The sequence below is a fragment of the Prionailurus viverrinus genome, chromosome C1 (genome assembly GCF_022837055.1).
Source record: "Prionailurus viverrinus isolate Anna chromosome C1, UM_Priviv_1.0, whole genome shotgun sequence".
Taxonomy (NCBI): domain Eukaryota; kingdom Metazoa; phylum Chordata; class Mammalia; order Carnivora; family Felidae; genus Prionailurus; species Prionailurus viverrinus.
Window position 1 is genome coordinate 192,456,955 of NC_062568.1, and position 18,255 is coordinate 192,475,209.

Here is an 18,255-nt window from a genome sequence, read left to right on the forward strand (position 1 = left end):
GTGGCTCACGTCTGGCCTGGCTCTCCCCGCCTGCCTGTTTCTCAGTCACACCCCGCCCCCTGGAGCGGACCTCCTCCCTGGAGAGAAACTGCCCCCCTCCACAGACCCGACTCCCAGTCTTCCCCCCACGGCCCCACCTTTCTACAGGCCACGCCCCTAGACCAGACCCCGCCCCCTCGCCTGGCCCCGCCCTGCAGATGGTGCAGGTCCCACCCCCAACCCCACCCCGGGAGAGCGCCCGCACGCGCTGACCCTTGACGATGAGCTCTGCGAAGTTCGAGACGCCCGCGCCGCGCGGGGCCTGGGACACGCAACGATACAGGTCCTGCTCCGAGCGGCTCACGGAGGCCAGCAGGAAGGTCGCCAGGAAGCGCCGGTGGCTGATGTGCCGCACGCTGGCCGCGGGCACCAACGCCCCGCTCTGCCGCTGCACAGGGGTAAGGTCGACAATGTCAGGAGCGCTGGGGAGGGAGGGTCCCAATCTCGCTCTGACCCGGGCGAGGGGAGTAGTACATGTCCTGGCCCCATTTAGCCGTCCCTAGTACACAGGGGACTTATGGGGTTCCTGGAATCAGCTCCATCACAGGAAGGCGCGGGATGAGAAGCTGATTAAGGGAACGTGGTCTCTACCTCCGATGGAGAGTGGTTGGGGGATCCTGGAGTCACCCTCTATCCTGGGGGTATAAGAGGACCCAAGAGGGCAGAGCAGAGCCTAGGTGAGAGCAGGGATGCATGAAAAGGAAGGAACGACTCCACACCCTGCAAGGGACCCAGGCCCCAGAAGAAGTTTCCCCCCACCCTGGCTAAGGTCCCTGCACCCTCTCACCTGCAGGAGAAAGCGCTCTGCCTCTGCTGCTCTGCCCGCTGCCATGCACTGGAAGGAGGCGTTCTGGCCAGCGTTGACCTCCACATCGCCCAGTCGGGAGAAGTGCGGGGCCTTCGCTGCGGGAATAGAGCCACAGTGTGAGCTGGGCCGATGCCCGCCACAGTCAGGAGCCGTGGCCACCCGCACCCCTCACCCTGCACCCCAGTGGGCTGGGACTCACCGCAGGGGTAGCTGAGAAGCAGGATGTCATCTAGGCCCATGTAGCCCCTGCGGTCTGGGGAGATGAGGGCCTCAAACAGCACCTGGGGGAGGCGGGAGGTTCCCTGTCATATCCCTCCAGCCCTACCTGGGGAGGTGCCCACAAGAGACCCCTTTTAGCTCTGCTCCGGTCCCATGCTCCTCAACCAGCAGAGGTCAGCCCAACTCACAACGGCCTTCCCTACCAAGCCAGCTAGTTGTGGGAAGGTGTGTCAGCAGCCAGAGCTAACAAGGTCAAGGCCAGAGGTTCTCTCCCAGTTCTGGACAGTTACCTTCAAGCAGGAAAACTTTTCCCAGCAGACAGGGTTTCTAGGTCAGCACTGTTCCAACTCACCCTTGACCCCAGCCACAGACCATTTCTGTTGACAATGATCTCTGATGCTGAACCCAAACCATAGCAGCCCTGAATAGCCTGATGCTGACCACAGACTGACCCCTGACCTTGACCACATATTGACTCCTGATGCTGAACACAGACTAATTCCAACCTCGGTCACTTGCTTACTCTGACCTCGGGCTGACACCTCTCTACCGGCTCCCCTAAGCACAGGCTGACCACAGACCAAACCCAGCCTACCTGATATTCATTGGGCCAGAAGGTGCTGACAGCCAGCTCAGCCTGGTGCCACTGACGACCATGCGATCCAGTCATATTCCAGACGGCACTGCCCAGGGGACCCCCATTGACACGCACGTAGATGCCCAAGGTGCCCGGGCTGTGCCCATCCCGGCTGTACAGAAAGTAGCTGAACTGCACACAGTGGGTATCATTCTCACTCAGGCTCTGGAAGATGACATGGGCCCGTTGGCCTGGGGCATGCTGGGAAGCATTGACCATCAAGTAGGAGCCTAGAAAGGGAAGAGGCAGGAGCTGAGGAGGCTTGGGGAGGACCAAGGTCAGGTGGGCAAAGGAGGGGGACAGAAACAAAGGAGTTCAGGCATTTGGACCCACTAGGAATCAAGGGTTTTGAGTTCTGGTCCCAGCTCTGACTCACTACGCTGAGTCCCTTCACCTCCCTGCATCTGTTTCCCAGAGGAGAGAGCAAAAAACACACAAAACTGACTCTCTCCAAACCCTTTATGGTCCCTCACCACCTACGATCACAGTCCAAGCTCGTGCTGATCTATGACTTTCCCCATGTGCTGAGCTGCCCTTGGAGGCAGGGACTAACTAACTAGGTCATTCATCTAGGAGTCAAGAGTCTGGCACATGACAGGCCTTCAAAGGTTACCTTTTCTGAAGTCTTCCCTCCCTGTCCCTCTATAGGCTTCTCTCCTGGCCCTTGGATCATTAATAAAGTGTCTGTCTCCCCACCAGCCTGTGATGCCTCGGAGGCTCCACTGTGTCTCCAGCATAGGGCTGAACCCAAGCTGAATGAGTGTGTAGAACAGAGATTGAATAAAAGGACTCTAACTTCCCTTCCAGCCCCCACCCTGGGTCTAAACGCCTGGGATACAAATCTCTTCCAACCTGGAGACAGGCAGCAATCTCCTTCCCCAGATCTGGGCTGTGTACTGGCAGGGGGTGGAGGGGGCCTGGCAGGGTGGGAGGGACTGGACTCCTTCGGGATCCAGCTAGGGGATTATGGCTTTCCTTTTGTGGGGAGAAGGCCCCAGCAGCTGCCAAGGGGGTGCCCACAGCCACCCAGCACCGCCTCCTCCCGGGCTTGGCTGCCAGCCAAAACAAGCTCATTCAGATCCCAAACCACGAGGCTCCCTGCTCTGGGAGGGCTCCCCAGGGACTCCACTGGAGGGGATCTCATTCATCTCTGCAAGCCAGGGGCCTGTGAAGGCGGCTCCTGGATCAGTCCCGGTGGGATAGTAAACAGAACTCCCAAGTCCCCGTCCGCACCCAGAAAGGGGCACATCCTGGCCCCCAACAGTGCCTCTTGGCCCACTCCTCTGCCCCTCTCTCTCCTCTCTTCTTCCCTAGTTTTTCCCCACTCTGCACCCCTCTCCTTCTTCATTTCCTCCCTTCATTCCTGTGGCTCTTCCTTCCCCTGTCTCTGAATCTCCCTCCTTCCTTCTCCCTCCACCCCCAACTCCCTTCCCTAGAATGTGTGCCCTGAGAGGGCAGATACGGTGGCCCTCTCGCTGACCACTGCGGCCTCAGGATCCAGCACAAGGCCCACGCGAAATGCTAAATGTCTCTCTCCCCTTTCTCACTGGGCATGTCCCTACGGGTGTGAGAGAGAGAGGCAGGGCCCGCACTGGGTCCCTGCCGTGGTGGGCACCTTGACAGATCACAGTCACACAGGTCAGACTCTGATACCCACTAGCACAGAGGTCAAACCAAGAGCTGAGAGCCGTTCCTGCAAAGGAGAGAGGAATGCCCCAGGGAGGGTGCTGTGTGAGCAAAGGCACAGAAAGGGGAGGCAGGGAGGCCTCCAGGGGGCAAGGTGAGCAGGAGGAGACGGGGCTGAACGGCCGCCCATGCCAGGTTGCGGAAGGCCTCTCTGGCAGCTTCAAGTTCTGGCCTCACCACTGAGACCCTTTGCTGCACCTACCCGAACTCTCGAGGGCCAGTGCAATTGCAGCCATGTTGTGAGTGGAGTAGCAAAGGGCCTGGTCCGCTACTATGACAGGGCAAAGGGGAGTCCTTAGGCTGTCTACTTCTGGAGTTCCCTCAGCAAGCCCATCTCGTTCTCACCCTATGCTATGTCTTCTAACCCAGCTTTTATCACTAATAAAGTTCATAGGCTGGCCTCCACCTCTCTTATCCTGTTCTGAATTCCCAGTTAATTCTGTACGCCGTGCAGAGGGCCCCCTCAAATACCTCCAACAATAGCAACTAACCACTCACTGAACCCCTACATACCACTCCCATGCTATATACCTTGTAGGCATTATCTAATAACCCTGTGAAATGGATTATTGTGCTCTCCACTTCACAGTTAAGAAGACGGAAGCTCAGAGACGTTAAGCGACTCGCCCAAAGTCACACAGCTGGTAAAGTGATGAGGCCAGGATTTGAAGCCCAGTCTTCATGATTCTGGAACCAGGATAGCAGGGGCCCTCATCAGAGTAGGAGGCCAGCACTACAATCCATGTAATTAGTCTCCTGACCCCCAGTCCAGTGCCCACGATGCCATAAATGCCTCATCCTGAAATGGGGCAGAGCCAGGTAGAAGCTGGGAAGGATCTGGGACTTCCAGGAAGAAGGGGGCAGAGGAAGGAAGGTCTTGTAACCTCCAGCCCCCAGTGTTACTGCTCCATCAGCATCAACATCTTCAAGTCTTGGGAGACCAGGATTCAGAGGCTCCCAGGGAGGAGAGGGCCTCCCTGGCGGTGGAAGACTTAGGACAACCTGATGGGAGCCAAGCTGCAGGGGGAGTAATGGGAAGTGGGTTTTAACTTAGCACCTATAAGGGTCTTTGATTGCTTGAACCTGCACCCATCTTACAGGTAAAACTACCCGATACACACAATTGGACAGCATGCACAGAGCGCCACATGCACGGTCCTGCGTATGTCCTTACAGATGCAAAAGCAAACGAGGCCCAGAGAGGTTAGGGAATGTGCCCACGGTCGCACAGCGGGTGGCTAGAACTAGAAGGAGACCAGGGGGAATGGGAGTTGAGAGTAGGCTCACCGTGTGGCAGGTCTGCAGGAGCCCGGGTACCAGGGTGGATCTGCACTTGGTCCCACTGGAAGTCGTCGTACTGGGCCTGGCTGTACTCGCAGGGCACTGCTGGGTCGCTCGCCTCTTCGAAGGTGCAGCCGGCTGTGAGGGCAGGGCCTGGTTAGCCCTGGCTAGGGCACCACTACTGGCCAGGAAGGCTCCTGGGGCTCCCCTCCAGGTGCCCCTCACTGCCCTGCCCACCCAGGCCCACCCTCCTCCCCTCCCTCTCCTAGGCCTCCCCTCACTGCTCCCTCCTCCAACCTTTTCCCTCTTTTCACTGTCACCACCCAATACTGGGACGTCCCCACACTGCCCACTCCCAGGACCACACACTGCACAACCACCCACCAAAGATCCTCCTCAGGGAAAACTAGTTAACATTATCACTACAACATTAGAGCCTCACAGCTCATGAGGTCAGGTCTAGAATTATCCCTATTTTACAGATGAGGAAACTAAGGCCTTCCTTAAGGCCACACAGCCAGGTAGTAACAGAGCTGGGGTCTGAACGGAGATCTCCTCTCCTAACTCCTACTCAGTGTCCCACTCCCTGCCCGCCCCATCTTCACGTAAAGGACAGACAGTGGGTCCCAGGACTGGCGGGCTCATGAATGCACTAAGCCAGCCCTGACGGTATCTCCTTAAAAATAACAATGGCCACTGATCATCTCAGGCAAGCCCGGTGCAGTGCTAACGGCTCTCAGGGTGGCATCTCCTTTAGGCCTCGCCTCCTGAGACCGGGACCCCTATTGTTCCTGCTTGACATGTGAGTTTAGGGGATTCGGTCATTGCTCAGTCGCCCCGCTCCGGTCTCTGCCTGCAGGCCTGGGACACGCGAAGTCACAGTCATGTGTGGACGGGGCACACGCATGACTAGAGAAGCAAGTTCCCGTGATTCGGACCCAATATTTACAGTTTGCACGAGGAGAAGAGGAAGGAGGGAAGAAGGCGGGGTAGAAACAGATGTGAGTCCTTTGCCTGGTAATGAGGTCCACGTATCTCAGTAGCTCATCGGAGCCCTGAGCCGGGCACCGAATAAATGTGAGAACACCACCAGTTGGAGAAGTTAACAGCAAACTGGTTCCTGCAGTCACTCCCAGAGCTGGTTGCTTGCGGCCCCGTCACAGGCCGTCCAAGGCATTGGGGAGCCAGGAAAATGCGTGGGCAAGTGGTGAGGCCAGACCCTGTGTGGGTTACGTACCAGCCGCTGGTACTTCTCCCCACCTGACGGATGAGGTGACCGAGGCCCCGGGGGATGAAGGGCTCCATCCACAGTACAACACGGTGGTTATGTGGGTGGGCTTTGGCATTAGACAGATGTGGGATTGAATCTTGACTCTGTAATTTGTCAAGCTGTGCGACCATGGGCAAGTCACTTCTTTCTGAGCCTCAGGTTCCGCATCTGCGTGTGTGGTTGTTGAGGATGCAATGCGGGAGTCCACTGACCACGACGCCTAGCGCGTGCAAGCGCTCAGGAAATGGTGGCCCTTCACGGGTGCCACTTGAGCCTACACGAGCAACAGACAGAAGCGGGACTTGAACCCGTGGCAGTCAGATAGCAGAGCCCACGTTTCCTTTACTATGAGAAGGAGCACAGCCGGGTTCTTCCCAGGCTCAAGAAGAGGAAGGAAGAGAAACTAGGGGGTGAGGGCCATGTGCCAGGCACGGCGGGCATCTGCCCCACAGGAGTGACTCCACTCTCGGGGGCTCTGCTGTTTCACCTGCTGCAGGGGACTTCTCTAGGTTGGCACACAGATCACGTGCAGTAGCATTTGGAAACATGCCCGGCAGAGCTGGGCACAAAGGGGGCTCGCACCTTGTTGGGGGTCCCCCGTTCCTCTTCTTGCACCCCATCGGAGTGCAAAACAATGAGATGTGGGCATGAGGCTGGCACTGAGTGGAGGGGATGAAATTACAGAAGCCTCTCTCCAGAGCTAGTGCAGGACCCTTCCAAATGCTCTTTGCCTCTTTGTGCGAAAAGCTCTGGTCAGCATCATGCCCTGTGGCCCGTGGGAGGTAAGTTTTAACCCAATCTGTGCTGAGAAGGCCTCAACTCTCCCTCGAGAAAATGACCCATGGCACAGCACAGAGGGAGGCCATGGACAGTAGGGTTGGTCAAAGAGGGCTTCCTGAAGGAGGGGAGAGCTGACTTCATTCAGCCTGAGCTGAGTCTACAGTCTGCTCCTGAGGTTCTTAGCCAAGGCCTCCCTAAGGCAGAGGGATGGCCAGAAAGGGAAGCCCAGGATCTAGAGCCTGGATGGAGCTCAGGCCCTTCCTATTCCTTTATAAGGCAGCTGCCCAAGGATATCTCATCCATGGCCCTGAGGCAAGCCTGGGAGTGCCGGCTCCTTGGCGCCCCCCCACCCCCATCCCCGGTCCATCCCAAGCCAGGCCACATGAGCTGTCAGGACTCCCAGACTGACCAACCTAGTCAGATGGACCCTCAAGACCATGTAACCTTAGCCAGAGTAACTCCCAGACTGACCCAGGTCAGTGACCCCCCCACCCCAGACAGAACGACCTCAGCCAGAGTGACCCCAACACCATCCAGACCATCTGACTTTATCCAGAATGACCACCAGATTGTCTGACTGACCCCAGACCAGCTAACGCCGCTGGCCAGAGTGTCCCCTGACCTCTGCCAAATGACTCCTACAATTGGCCTCAGGCAGGGAGGTCACCCTAGCTGACCTTCCCCCTCCACAGTGTCCCCTTAGGCAGAATGACTCACTGTCCCTGGTCCAGGTCCACCCCCCCCCCCAACGCGGTGCCTCTGGGGCCAGGCCAATTCCAACAATGGCACTTACAGGATAACATCTCTGGGTCCAGGCTCCTCAATGACAGCCACATCCTCACATTCTCCCCGGCTCCCCCTGGGGTGGGAACAATCAGGCCTCCCAGGTCCTAAGGAAAAACCTATCACCTCCAGTCTGGATGGTTCAAGGGCCCCAGAGCTAAGTCCCAGCTGCTGCTAGAGAAAGATCCAACTTCGGCTGGAGGCTACTGGCCTGGGGTGGGGTGGGGGGAGAAAAACTAGATCAGACTTTGGGTTCAGAGCAAGAATGGTAGCAGAGAATCCCTCTTGACTCCATCAACACAGACAGCGGCCACAGACGTGCACACACACACACGAACACCACCGTGAGGGGACTGCCACGTTCCGCCATGGCCACCTACACCCATGAAACTTCATAGGAATTCATAAGGAGGTACTATTATTATTCCTGCTTTACAGATGGAAACTGAGACTCAGAGAGATGAGGTGGCCATTCTAAGGCCACATTCTAAGTCCCAGAAGCTAGGCTTTAAGCCACTTACTTATTCAAGGAGACTAGGTCCAGACAAAATAAGGCCCTGGTATTCCGCTGGCCACATGTGTTAATTCGGTTCCATTCACAGGAAATTTGTTCACTGACAGTATAAAGCAGGTCTCAGCCTGACACTAGTAGAGGCATAAGGATAATTAAGATCCTGCCCTGGCTTCAGGGACCTCCCAGTCTGAGTGGGGCTGACGGAATAAGACAAAGCAGAGGAGGGTCAAGGCCACGAAGGGGATCCAGGGGAAAGATTTGCTGGAGGCGGGTGCATCTGAGCAGAGCGTGGAAAGATGGGTGTCATTCTGGCCGGTAGACATGGTGGGTAGAAGGGCCTATGAGGCGAAGGAGGGCAGGGAGTAAACACACAGTCCGGAGCATAAAGGGGAGCACAGACTGGCCAAAGCGATGGGAAAGGAGGCTGGAAAAAGGAAGACTGAGGCCAGATCAGGGAGGCAGGGCCTTAGGCGTCTGGGCAAGAAGTTGAAATTGGGAAGCCAGAATAGGTGTTTGAGCAGGCTTCGGATGAGACAGTGACAAATCCTCTAAACCAGGAGGGTGGGTGGGTTCTCCAGAGGGCACCACAAAATCAGGAGGGACAAGCCACAGTCAGATGTCAGGAACTGAGGTCCCCATCCTAGATGCAAACAGCACATACTCTAGTCACACCCAGAGAGATACACAATACACACACACACACACACACACACACACACACACACAGCCCCATACTCCCCCCTCCCCACCCCTAGTGCAAGCCTCGGGGACACAGTCTCAGCCAGGCTGGGGTAGGGAGAAAACCAGACCCCACAAGGGGGAACCCATCTCTGCCCTGGCCTCCCAGAGAGGGTGGGCTAAATCAACCCAGGACCCCCACCGGTTCCCCCAGCCTCAGCTCAAACTGGCCCAGCTACATTCCTCAGCTAATCTCCCCAATCTGGCAGGCGGTTGCCTCAGCAACCGTCAGCCACAATTTGGGAAGGCAGGAGGATGGCTTATCCACATCCGGCTGGGCTATGGATGGGGCGATGGAAGGGGCAACACAACCTCTGCAGAAAGTCAGGGTGTGGGAAGGGGGTCTCCCCGGCATGAGGGCCTCCTCGTCTCTGTTTGCATGTGTCTCCATATGCAGACGTGTGTGTGCGCGCGCGTGTGTGCGTGTGTGCGTGTGTGTGTGTGTGTGTGTGTGTGGCTGTGAGAGTGACAGCCTGGTACTGACTTGTGAGCACGCAGCTGGGAGGCAGGAGACCTGGATCTAATAGCTGCTGAGCGTCTAATTCCCTGTGTGACCTGTGGCAGGTGACTTGCCCCCTCTGAACCTCGGCTTCCTCACTTACAAAATGAGAATGGGGACCCAGGTGACCTCTAAGGCCACATCGACCTCTAGAATGCTGGTCTCATTTGTGTGAGTATGCCTGTGAGCAAGAATAATTTGAGGGCAGAGAGAGACTGTGGGGCAGAGGTATGTGAGTGAGGGTAAGCATGAGTCTCCCAAGTGTGGGTCCCCCAGGCGGCATGCTGTGAAGGTGTGGGTGTGTGGGTGTACATTCGCGTGCGGAGATATACGACCACACTCGGGGATAAGCATGGACCTACAGAGGAGGTGAATATATGTGGTGGGGTAGAGGGGAGTTGTGCACATGTGTGCATGTGTGTGTGCATGTGTGAGCACCAGACTTTTCTCCCCACCAGACAGGGAATGGTGCTCTGTGCCAACTGTGGCTGCCAGCCACAGTATTTTCTGAAGGACCCTAGGTAAATAGAGTTTGTTTGCCATGAGATTTTTGTTCTCTGATTTGTCAATAGAACATCCAGTTCCCAAGGGTGGCCCCAGGAGAAACAGAACCTCCCCCAGCAGACTAGAAGTTTAGGGGCTGGGATCATACCCAACCACAGGCATAGCCCCAACCTTGGCCTGGGGAAACCAGATACAACCCCAATAACAGCACTGTTCTATTTCACCATCCGAAGCCACATCTCTATTTTAGGTAGCCTAACCCAACCCTGCGACCGACACTGGCCTCACCCCTGGACATTCTTGCCCAACCTGGCCCTGTCCTATGTTCTCCACCCCAACTACAGCTCCATGTCAGGCCCATTTAACTACCCCCCCTCCTCCTTCCCTAGGGCCAGAGACTGTCTCTTACACCTTCGAACCCCACCGCCCAAACTCCTGTGTATAGCAGATGGCCAACAGTGGCTGGACTTATTGACCCCATGATCCCAACTAGTCTCACCCCAACCAACCCCACCCAGGCTCAAGGACCATGACTTCATCTCAGAGACCCAGTCCAGCCCATTTCACTGCTTTACCTGCCCAGATCAACACACCCAGACTTCAGCCCGGGGTTCCCTGGAGCTGTTCTCCAGAGCCCTGAATAACTGATGAGTAATTAATTAAGGGCAGGGGTGACTACCTTCTAATCACCCAGGATTCAGCATGGCTGGAACTAGGAAGATCACCCTGGACAGGACCAAAGAGAGAAAAGACTGAGCTGGTACCCCACCCCCCACAGGAGCCAACACAGACCCCAGCAAGGCCAACATCCTTCCACTTCCACTGAGGATAGAAGGAAGCCAACTAGACCAGGGAAACTTAGGCCAGAAGCACTCCCCATCTCCTGGACCAATATGCACCACAAATCCTGAGGAGAATGGTAAGGCTGTCATGTTGGTGCTCTAAGGGGAAGGCACAGGGCTTGGCCCAACTCCAGACAGAGGCCAAGGGCTGAATGAGGGGCTGTGCTATGCAGGGGGATGGTGGGCAAAGAGTACACAGACCCCCTGCCGTGTGGACACTCTGTGTCACATAAAACACAGTGCAGCAGAGCAGGGAGGCAGAGGGCCATGCACAAACCCGTGCCGTGTAAAAATCTGTACTTTATAAAGGTCCGTGGAGACAGAGGGCTACGGAGTGCCACAGTGTGATGTGTTGAGAGCTCAATGCAGCAGCTCCACACTGTACAGAGGCAGAATACAGTTACACAACACGGGGGAGCAGAGCCCACGGTGAGCATAGACCCCAGTGCTGACACCCAGCACAGCGTGGCAGAGCTGACCAGGGCCACAATGCAGCACAGAGGTGCCACAACCCAACGCGGGCACGACCCAGGACTGCACGGAGGCCCGGCACACCAGCGCAGCACCTCTAGGGGTACCCTGGGCTGGCGCTCGGTGCTACACGACAGGGGCACGGAGGAATGCCAAGGTGCCAAGTTCAAGCCTTACTGGTTCAGGGGGCACCTGGGTGGCTCTGTCGGTTAAGCGTCCGACTTCGGCTCAGGGCATGATCTCACGGTTCAGGAGCTCAAGCGCCGCATCCGGCTCCGGGCTCACAGCTTGGAGCCTGAAGCCTGCTTGGGATTCTGTGTCTCCCTCTCTCTCTCTGCCCCTCCCCTGCTTGCACCCTGTCTCTGTCTCTCTCTCTCAAAAATTAACACTGGAGCACCTGGATGGCTCAGTCGGTTAAGCGTCCGACGTCAGCTCAGCTCATGATCTCCCGGTTCGTGAGTTCGAGCCCCGCGTCGGGCTCTGTGCTGATAGCTCAGAGCCTGGAGCCTGCTTCGGATTCTGTGTCTCCTCCTCTCTCTGCCCCTCCCCTGCTCATGCTCTGTCTCTCAATAATAATAAATAAGCATTAAACAATTTATTTTTTTTAACGTTTTATTTTTGAGACAGAGAGAGACAGAGCATGAACGGGGGAGGGACAGAGAGAGAGGGAGACACAGAATCGGAAGCAGGCTCCAAGCTCTGAGCCGTCAGCCCAGAGCCCGACGCGGGGCTCGAACTCACTGACAGCGAGATCATGACCTGAGCTGAAGTCGGACGCTTAACCAACTGAGCCACCCAGGCGCCCCTAAACAATTTTTTTAAATAAGATAAAATAAATAAACATTAAAAAAAAACTTAAAAAAAAAAAAAAAAAGCTTTACTGGTTCTTCTGCCTCTCCAGACACTAGCACGGGGCCAGGTACATAGCTGGTGCTCCATGACTTCTCGCTGAAAGCATGTGTCCAGCATCAGCATACACAACAGTACAGAGACACGGGGATGCGGAGGGTGTGGTGGGGCGCAGAAGGAACTGCCGGGCACGCAAGCCCAATCCAGAATACAAGCCGGATGTAGTCCTGAGGAGCAGGATAGGGATAGACTCAAGGGCAGGGGTGGAAAGAGGCGCAAAAACGGAGTGCCGTGAAGATGCTGTGCGGAACGGCGAACTCAACGCAAGGATCCTGGGGTCCTGAAATCCGGCAGAGTTCACATGACGTAACAGCGAGCACCTGTAGTGCAGGCAGAGGCTCAGGGCAGTAACCCTGTGCAGTATGCGGGGTCCTGGGCAAAGGTGCCAACCCGCAAAAACCCAAGCCGGTCCCAAAGCCCAACAAAGCGGCTCCAAGCTGCAGTGTGAGTCCAGACTCCCCGAGCAGTGTGCGGGGTGGGACAGAGGCCCGCACACAGGGGGGACGCCCGAGGCAAGGATGTTGCTCAACCGGGCCTGCCCACAGAAACCTGGGGGAAAGGCCGCCAGCAGACTCCTCAGCAGTAACACCAAGAGAGGCTGGGATGCCGTGAGGGGCGGCGTTCGGGCAGCAACGGCACGGTAGGCACACATGGCCGGAAGGCACGTATCCAGAGCCGCGATGTAGTGCAGTTGTTAGTGTAAGTTGAAGATGCGACACACGACCAAAGTGTTATAGAGAGGTCGCGTGTGCTGTGATGCCCTAGAGAACATGAACGTGCCGACTCCTGGAAAACCCTGTGCCTCTAGCTCCGCCAGCCTGGGCTGTCTGAATCATGGTTTGGGGACTGAGGCCCCGTCTGCCCTGTGGGCTTCCCTCCACCCTGCCCCCCCATGCCCACATCTTCCACCCCAGTGACTCTCCAAGGGCACAGGATGAAGCCATCGCTCTCCAGGGGACAGGCAGCCAGAACTGAGCACATTGTCCAGGTATTCGTATCTGAGCAGGCCCCAGCCTGCTGGCAGGCAAACAATGAATTCAGATTCTGCTGAAAAGCCTTTGGGCAATTAAAGCATATCGCCTGGCCCCCAGCCCAGGGCAGGACAGTGTGGGGCAGGGCAGGGCAGAGACAGAGAGGGAGACCTATTGGACCGGGCTCTGGTGGCAGGATGATCCGAAAGTGGGATGAACAGCGGGGAGGATGTCAGAGAGGAGCCAGATCTAACCCCCCTGGCTGGTCGCTCCCGCCCTCCCCTACCGCCAATACCTCTGGACTTCATCAGAAGCCAGGAACAAACTTTTCTGAGCATGCAGGATGCCTGCACACACACACACACACACACACACACACACACACACACACACGTGCTTAATAATCGTTATCACTTCCACCGTGCTTACTATGTGACAGGCCCTGTTCTAACTATATACCTACGTCGATAAAATAGATCCTCATGGCAACTCCATGCGGCATGTTCTATAATTATCCCGATCTCACTAAACGCCCAGAAAGGTCAAGCAACTTGCCCAAGTATTACACAGTTAGTGACGGCGGGAGCTGGGATCAGAACCCAGAACCCGTGCTCTTAACCACACTCTAGGTAAAACACATACTTATGCGCGTGCACGACACGTACATACACGTAAACACATGTACATGCATTCTGAGCCACGTACCTCCACTCAGCTAAGACCCACCTATCCTTGTCCACACAGGTTTCTTTTTTTTTTCTAAGTTTTATTTTTTTATTTTTGAGAGAGAGAGAGAGAGAGAGAGAGCAGGGAAGAGGATCAGAGACAGAGAGAGGGAGACAGAGAATCCCAAGCAGGCTCCTCACTGTCAGCACAGAGCCTGACACAGGGCTTGAACTCACAAACCATAAGATCATGACCTGAGCCGAAATCAAGGGTCAGATGCTTAACCGACTGAGCCACCCAGGTGCCCCTACACAGGTTTCTGACACCTCGCAGTGGTCACCTCTTATCCCCCAACTGTCCCATGCCCTCCTGTTCTCTCTGTCTTCCATCTGTCCCTCAACTCTCAGCTGTCCCCCTACCACCTGTTCCCTCAGCCCCAGCTGTCCCCAGCCCCCAGATACATCTTCGCGGATAGCCATCTTCCCTCCCCATTGTCCCAGCTGTCACTCTGCCCTCAACTGTGATCTTGGCCGTCAAATATCCCCAACTGCACCCTTCCCCCAATTTCCCCAACCCAGTCCTTCCACCCAGCTTCTGTACTCCACTCCATAGTCTCAGGAACCCTCTGAGTCCCATTCTCCACATCCCTTCTGATTCACCACTAGGTTGTGGGATCCGCACCCTGGGAATGTGCCCAAGACTTCCGGAGTCAGCCAGCAACAGCCTCTTCTGGGCTGTCCACCTCATGAGTCCTCCCCCAGCCATTCTGCAGGCAGTGGCCTGGGGCAAGCCAAGAGGGCACACTGGCCCCCATCCATGGCTGCCCTCAGGAGCCCCAGCTCCACACTCCACCCGCTCCAAGCCTTCCCTGCACACCCAAGGTTTCACAGTGCAAACACTGAGTGGGCACCAGCCACATACAAAGTCCTGGGGACAAAAAATGACAAAGACCCAGCCCAGCCCTCAGGGGGCTTCTGGCCTGGTAGGCAAAGAAGATGGAGAACAACTCAGCGTGTGGTCATACGTGCATTAAGGGAGAAATCTGAAAAACTGTGCAGAGGGATAGGGTCCGGGAAGGCTTCACTGGGGGAGTGACAGAGCTGGGCTCTGAGGCTGAGCAAGTCAGCAGGCCCCCACGAGGTGAGAAGGGCACAGGGGGGCATTTCCTGCAGGAGGCACAGCTTGTGCAAAGGCAGAGGGCTGTGAAAGGGCCCGGCAGGTTCTGGGATCAGCACTGGCCTGGTGATCCTGGATCGTAAGGGGACAAGGAGAAATGTGGTCAGCGGAGGAGAGGCATAAACACGAAACTATTCCAGAAAGTAGGGTCTGCATCATATAGATTTGGGTTTTGTCCCCTGGACAAAGGCTGGAGACCCTTCAGCTTGGGGCAAGGGAGTGGCAGCATCCTATGTCTGCCTGCTAGAGATCATTCAGGTCACAGGCGCCGGCAGCACTGGGGAGTTGATGGCAGAATGGAGACCAAGAAGGGGGCTACTTCAACAGTCCAGCACGAAATGATGGGCTGGGAGGAAGCAAACACGGATTCAACAAAACCTTCTGCAATGGCTGCTGAGTGGTGGTTCGGCCAGACCAATTCCACTCCCTGAGGTGGCCAGGCCTCACACCTCCAGGACAGCACTGTCCATAGAACTTTCTGCTCTGATAGAAATGTTCACTATCTGCACCCACCGAGCCGGTGGCCACGCAAAACGCAAGATTCTTGAGAATGTGAGATCTGCCAAGTGTGGCCGAGGGATGGGTTTTCTATTTTCGTGAATTTTAGCCACTTTAACTTTAATAACCACGTGCCAAGAAGCGGCCGCCGTATTGGAAAGTGCGGGTAGAAAACATTTCCATCACTGTCAGAAGTTCTATTGTAGGAAGTTCTCTGGAAAGTCAGCTGTAGACTGACTAACGATGAAGAAGCAGAGCCTTCTCCAGAGGCTCCTGGCCTTGGGGTCTGAAGGGAGATTGGGAGGCAAGCCTCAGTCCCTGATCACAGCCGCAGTCACCAGGACACTCCCTACCCAACACATGCACACCCCTTTCCTGGAAACAGACACACCTAAACGTACAGACACGCCTACGACAGGGCACCCCACACCCAGACTCACAAACACCTAGATACTCCAATGCATGGGTACCCTGTTCCTGGGCACAGATACCCCCACATGTTGACCTCCAGATACTCAGGAACCCAACACTCAGACGCCCACGTACTGAGACAGCCCCCCAACCCCAACACAGAGGTAGGTGCCCCCTTCCTTGAACACCCATTAACCTGAGGACTCCCAGACACCCGGATATACCCACCTTTGGATGCAGAGACACTGGGACATCCTTAGGTTGGCACGCTCTGAGCCTCCCACACGCTGGTATTGGGATACCCACACCTAGATAGTGAGATACCACCCACCCAAAGAGGTCTGCACCCAAACTCCAGGAATCTGACACTTAGATACCAAGACCCCCTAGCAGCAGGCTCCCCAGGGATCCAAATAGCTGGTCACCTCCCTATTCCAAAGTCAGATCCTGCCACACAGGATAACCAGATGGCTAGACAGCCTGACAAGCCACACATATGTTCTGTGCCCCAGGCTACAATTATACAATCACACACACACACACACACACACACACACACACACACACACACACCCCTCACCCCACTCTGACTGCCCAGATGCCAGGATCACATCTGCACACACCTGGGCCAGCCTCCCACAACCCCACCTGCAGGGGTTACCACCAGGAGTAGCCCTCCTCCCTTCTCTGGAGCTCACCAACAGCCAAGACACCGGCTGTGACCCCATCTGCCCACTCCTAGATCTGGGACAGAGAACTGAGGGAGTCTCCCCCCTCCTGATGCGGGGCCTGCCCTCCCTCCTCCAGAGACGGTCAGCTCAAACTGACGGTTGGGACCCCAAGCTTCTCACCACCTGCCGAGGCCTCCGGCACAAAGGCTGAGCCTGGGGGCTGGACAGGCCCAGCCAGCTGCTGGGGGGGAGGGTGGGTTTGGAGACTGGGCTGGAAGTTGGGGGGAGGGGCTGGCAGGCAGGAGACCGCTCCCTTCAGTCTCTGCCAGGGCCTCAACCTCCCCAACTCACAGCTCCCAGAGGACTCTCTACGTGGCCTTTTCACACACAACACCATCCCCCGGCAGAATTTTCCAGATTCCTGGAGGGAAAACCTAGTTCTTTAATCTCTACTTTCAATGGAGTCAGTGCGCCCCCGTCTGGCTTCTCCAGCTCAGAACTTGACCCACTGGACCTCACTCATTCTTTCTTACAACATAGATTTATTCATTCAGCAACAGTGGGCCAGGACTTGTACCTGGCACTAAGGATTCTAAATACTAAATACCCAGTCTCCGTCCTCACAGAGCTCACAGTCTGTAAGAGACAAAGGACCAATAAACTGTAATTACAATAATTACAATGCTTTGAAACAATCGAATCAACCCCCACTCTCCCTTCCCGGGCTAGAACAGGGAGTAACCAAGGAAGGCTTCAGGGAGGAGATGATATCTAAGCTGAGACCTGAAGGAAAGGCAGGAGTTCACCAGGAGAAGAGGTGGAATTAGAGAATTCTGGGGAGGAAGTACAGCTTAGAGGACAGAAGGGGACTGAGGGGGGGGGGGGACACAAGGCACCCCTAGCAACTCTAGCTAAGCCGCCCCTGCATGAAATGGCCACCTAGCTTAGCAGATGACAGCATGGAAGGATGGCGGCATGCCTCAAGCAAGCAGGTGCCGACCCTGAGTTTTCACTGACACTTGATCTGGGCAGGGGGCAGCCAAGGAGCCCAGCACCCCCACTCTGGCCACACTCACCACCTCCTGACGAGTCTCCTCCCCCCACCCCAGGGAGAAGGGCCAGCTGCTCAGACAAGCCTTTATTGCCTAACCTGAAACCACCGGGCAGCCTCTCCCTCATTCCTGCTGTCCACAACCCCAGCAACCAAAAGGACAAAATGAGCTAGAACACAGAGGAATAAATTATTGCCAGATTTGCATGACTGGGAGACATCACACACCCACCCTCGGTGGGGCAAGGGACTCAGGAGGCATTCAGGGAGCTGGGCTGACTTTACCTAGGTGGGGGGCAAGGGCAGATCTACCAAGTACCGTTATTATTATGCCCAGAAGGCAGATGAGGAAACAGACTCCCCAAATGGAAGTAACTTGCTCAAGGTCTCACTCCCATCCCAAACTTCAGTTCTTGACCACCCCCAACCCCCTGCTGGCAGGAGGTAAGGCACAGGAGGGTTCTTGGAATCAAGGCGAAGTGGTAGGGGGTGGGGGAGCCGGTAGTATCCCTCTGGTTTGATCTCAGGGTGGGGGAGGGGGTGAGGGGGTAGAGGAAGCCAGGCCCCAGCTCGGAGGGAGCCAAAGGCAAGAGCGACTGCGGGAGCCAAAAGAGCTCCGCCGGAGAGGCCCGAACTCGATCCCGGGGAGACCAGTTCTCGGAGGCCTGAGGCCAGGAGGAGTCTCCCTGGGGCCGAGGTGGCCTGGCACGTGCCTTGGCTCTGATCTCTGCTGGGGCGTCTCCCCGTTACTCAGCGCCCTGGGTACCGGGCTGGAGCCACCCAAACGGTGGCTGACAGGATGAGGCCGCGGGAAAGGGATGCCCCAGGGGA

At 56.3% G+C, this 18,255-nt stretch overlaps 1 protein-coding gene across 5 annotated transcripts in view; it reads right to left on the minus strand.

The window, feature by feature from the left end:
* LOC125172465 (receptor-type tyrosine-protein phosphatase U) overlaps window positions 1-18,255 on the minus strand; it is a 79,343-nt gene that overhangs the window by 59,159 nt on the left and 1,929 nt on the right. For 4 of the 5 annotated variants that reach the window (XM_047870602.1, XM_047870600.1, XM_047870598.1 and 1 more), the window contains exons 2-6: window positions 4,677-4,808; window positions 1,662-1,933; window positions 1,047-1,128; window positions 827-942; window positions 253-427 (exon numbers count right to left, since the gene is read on the minus strand). In XM_047870602.1, the coding sequence (XP_047726558.1) occupies window positions 253-427; window positions 827-942; window positions 1,047-1,128; window positions 1,662-1,933; window positions 4,677-4,808 (777 nt within the window). Of the gene's footprint in view, window positions 1-252; window positions 428-826; window positions 943-1,046; window positions 1,129-1,661; window positions 1,934-4,676; window positions 4,809-7,513; window positions 7,715-18,255 lie in introns of all 5 variants that reach the window. The other variant, XM_047870601.1, reaches the window with a different exon arrangement.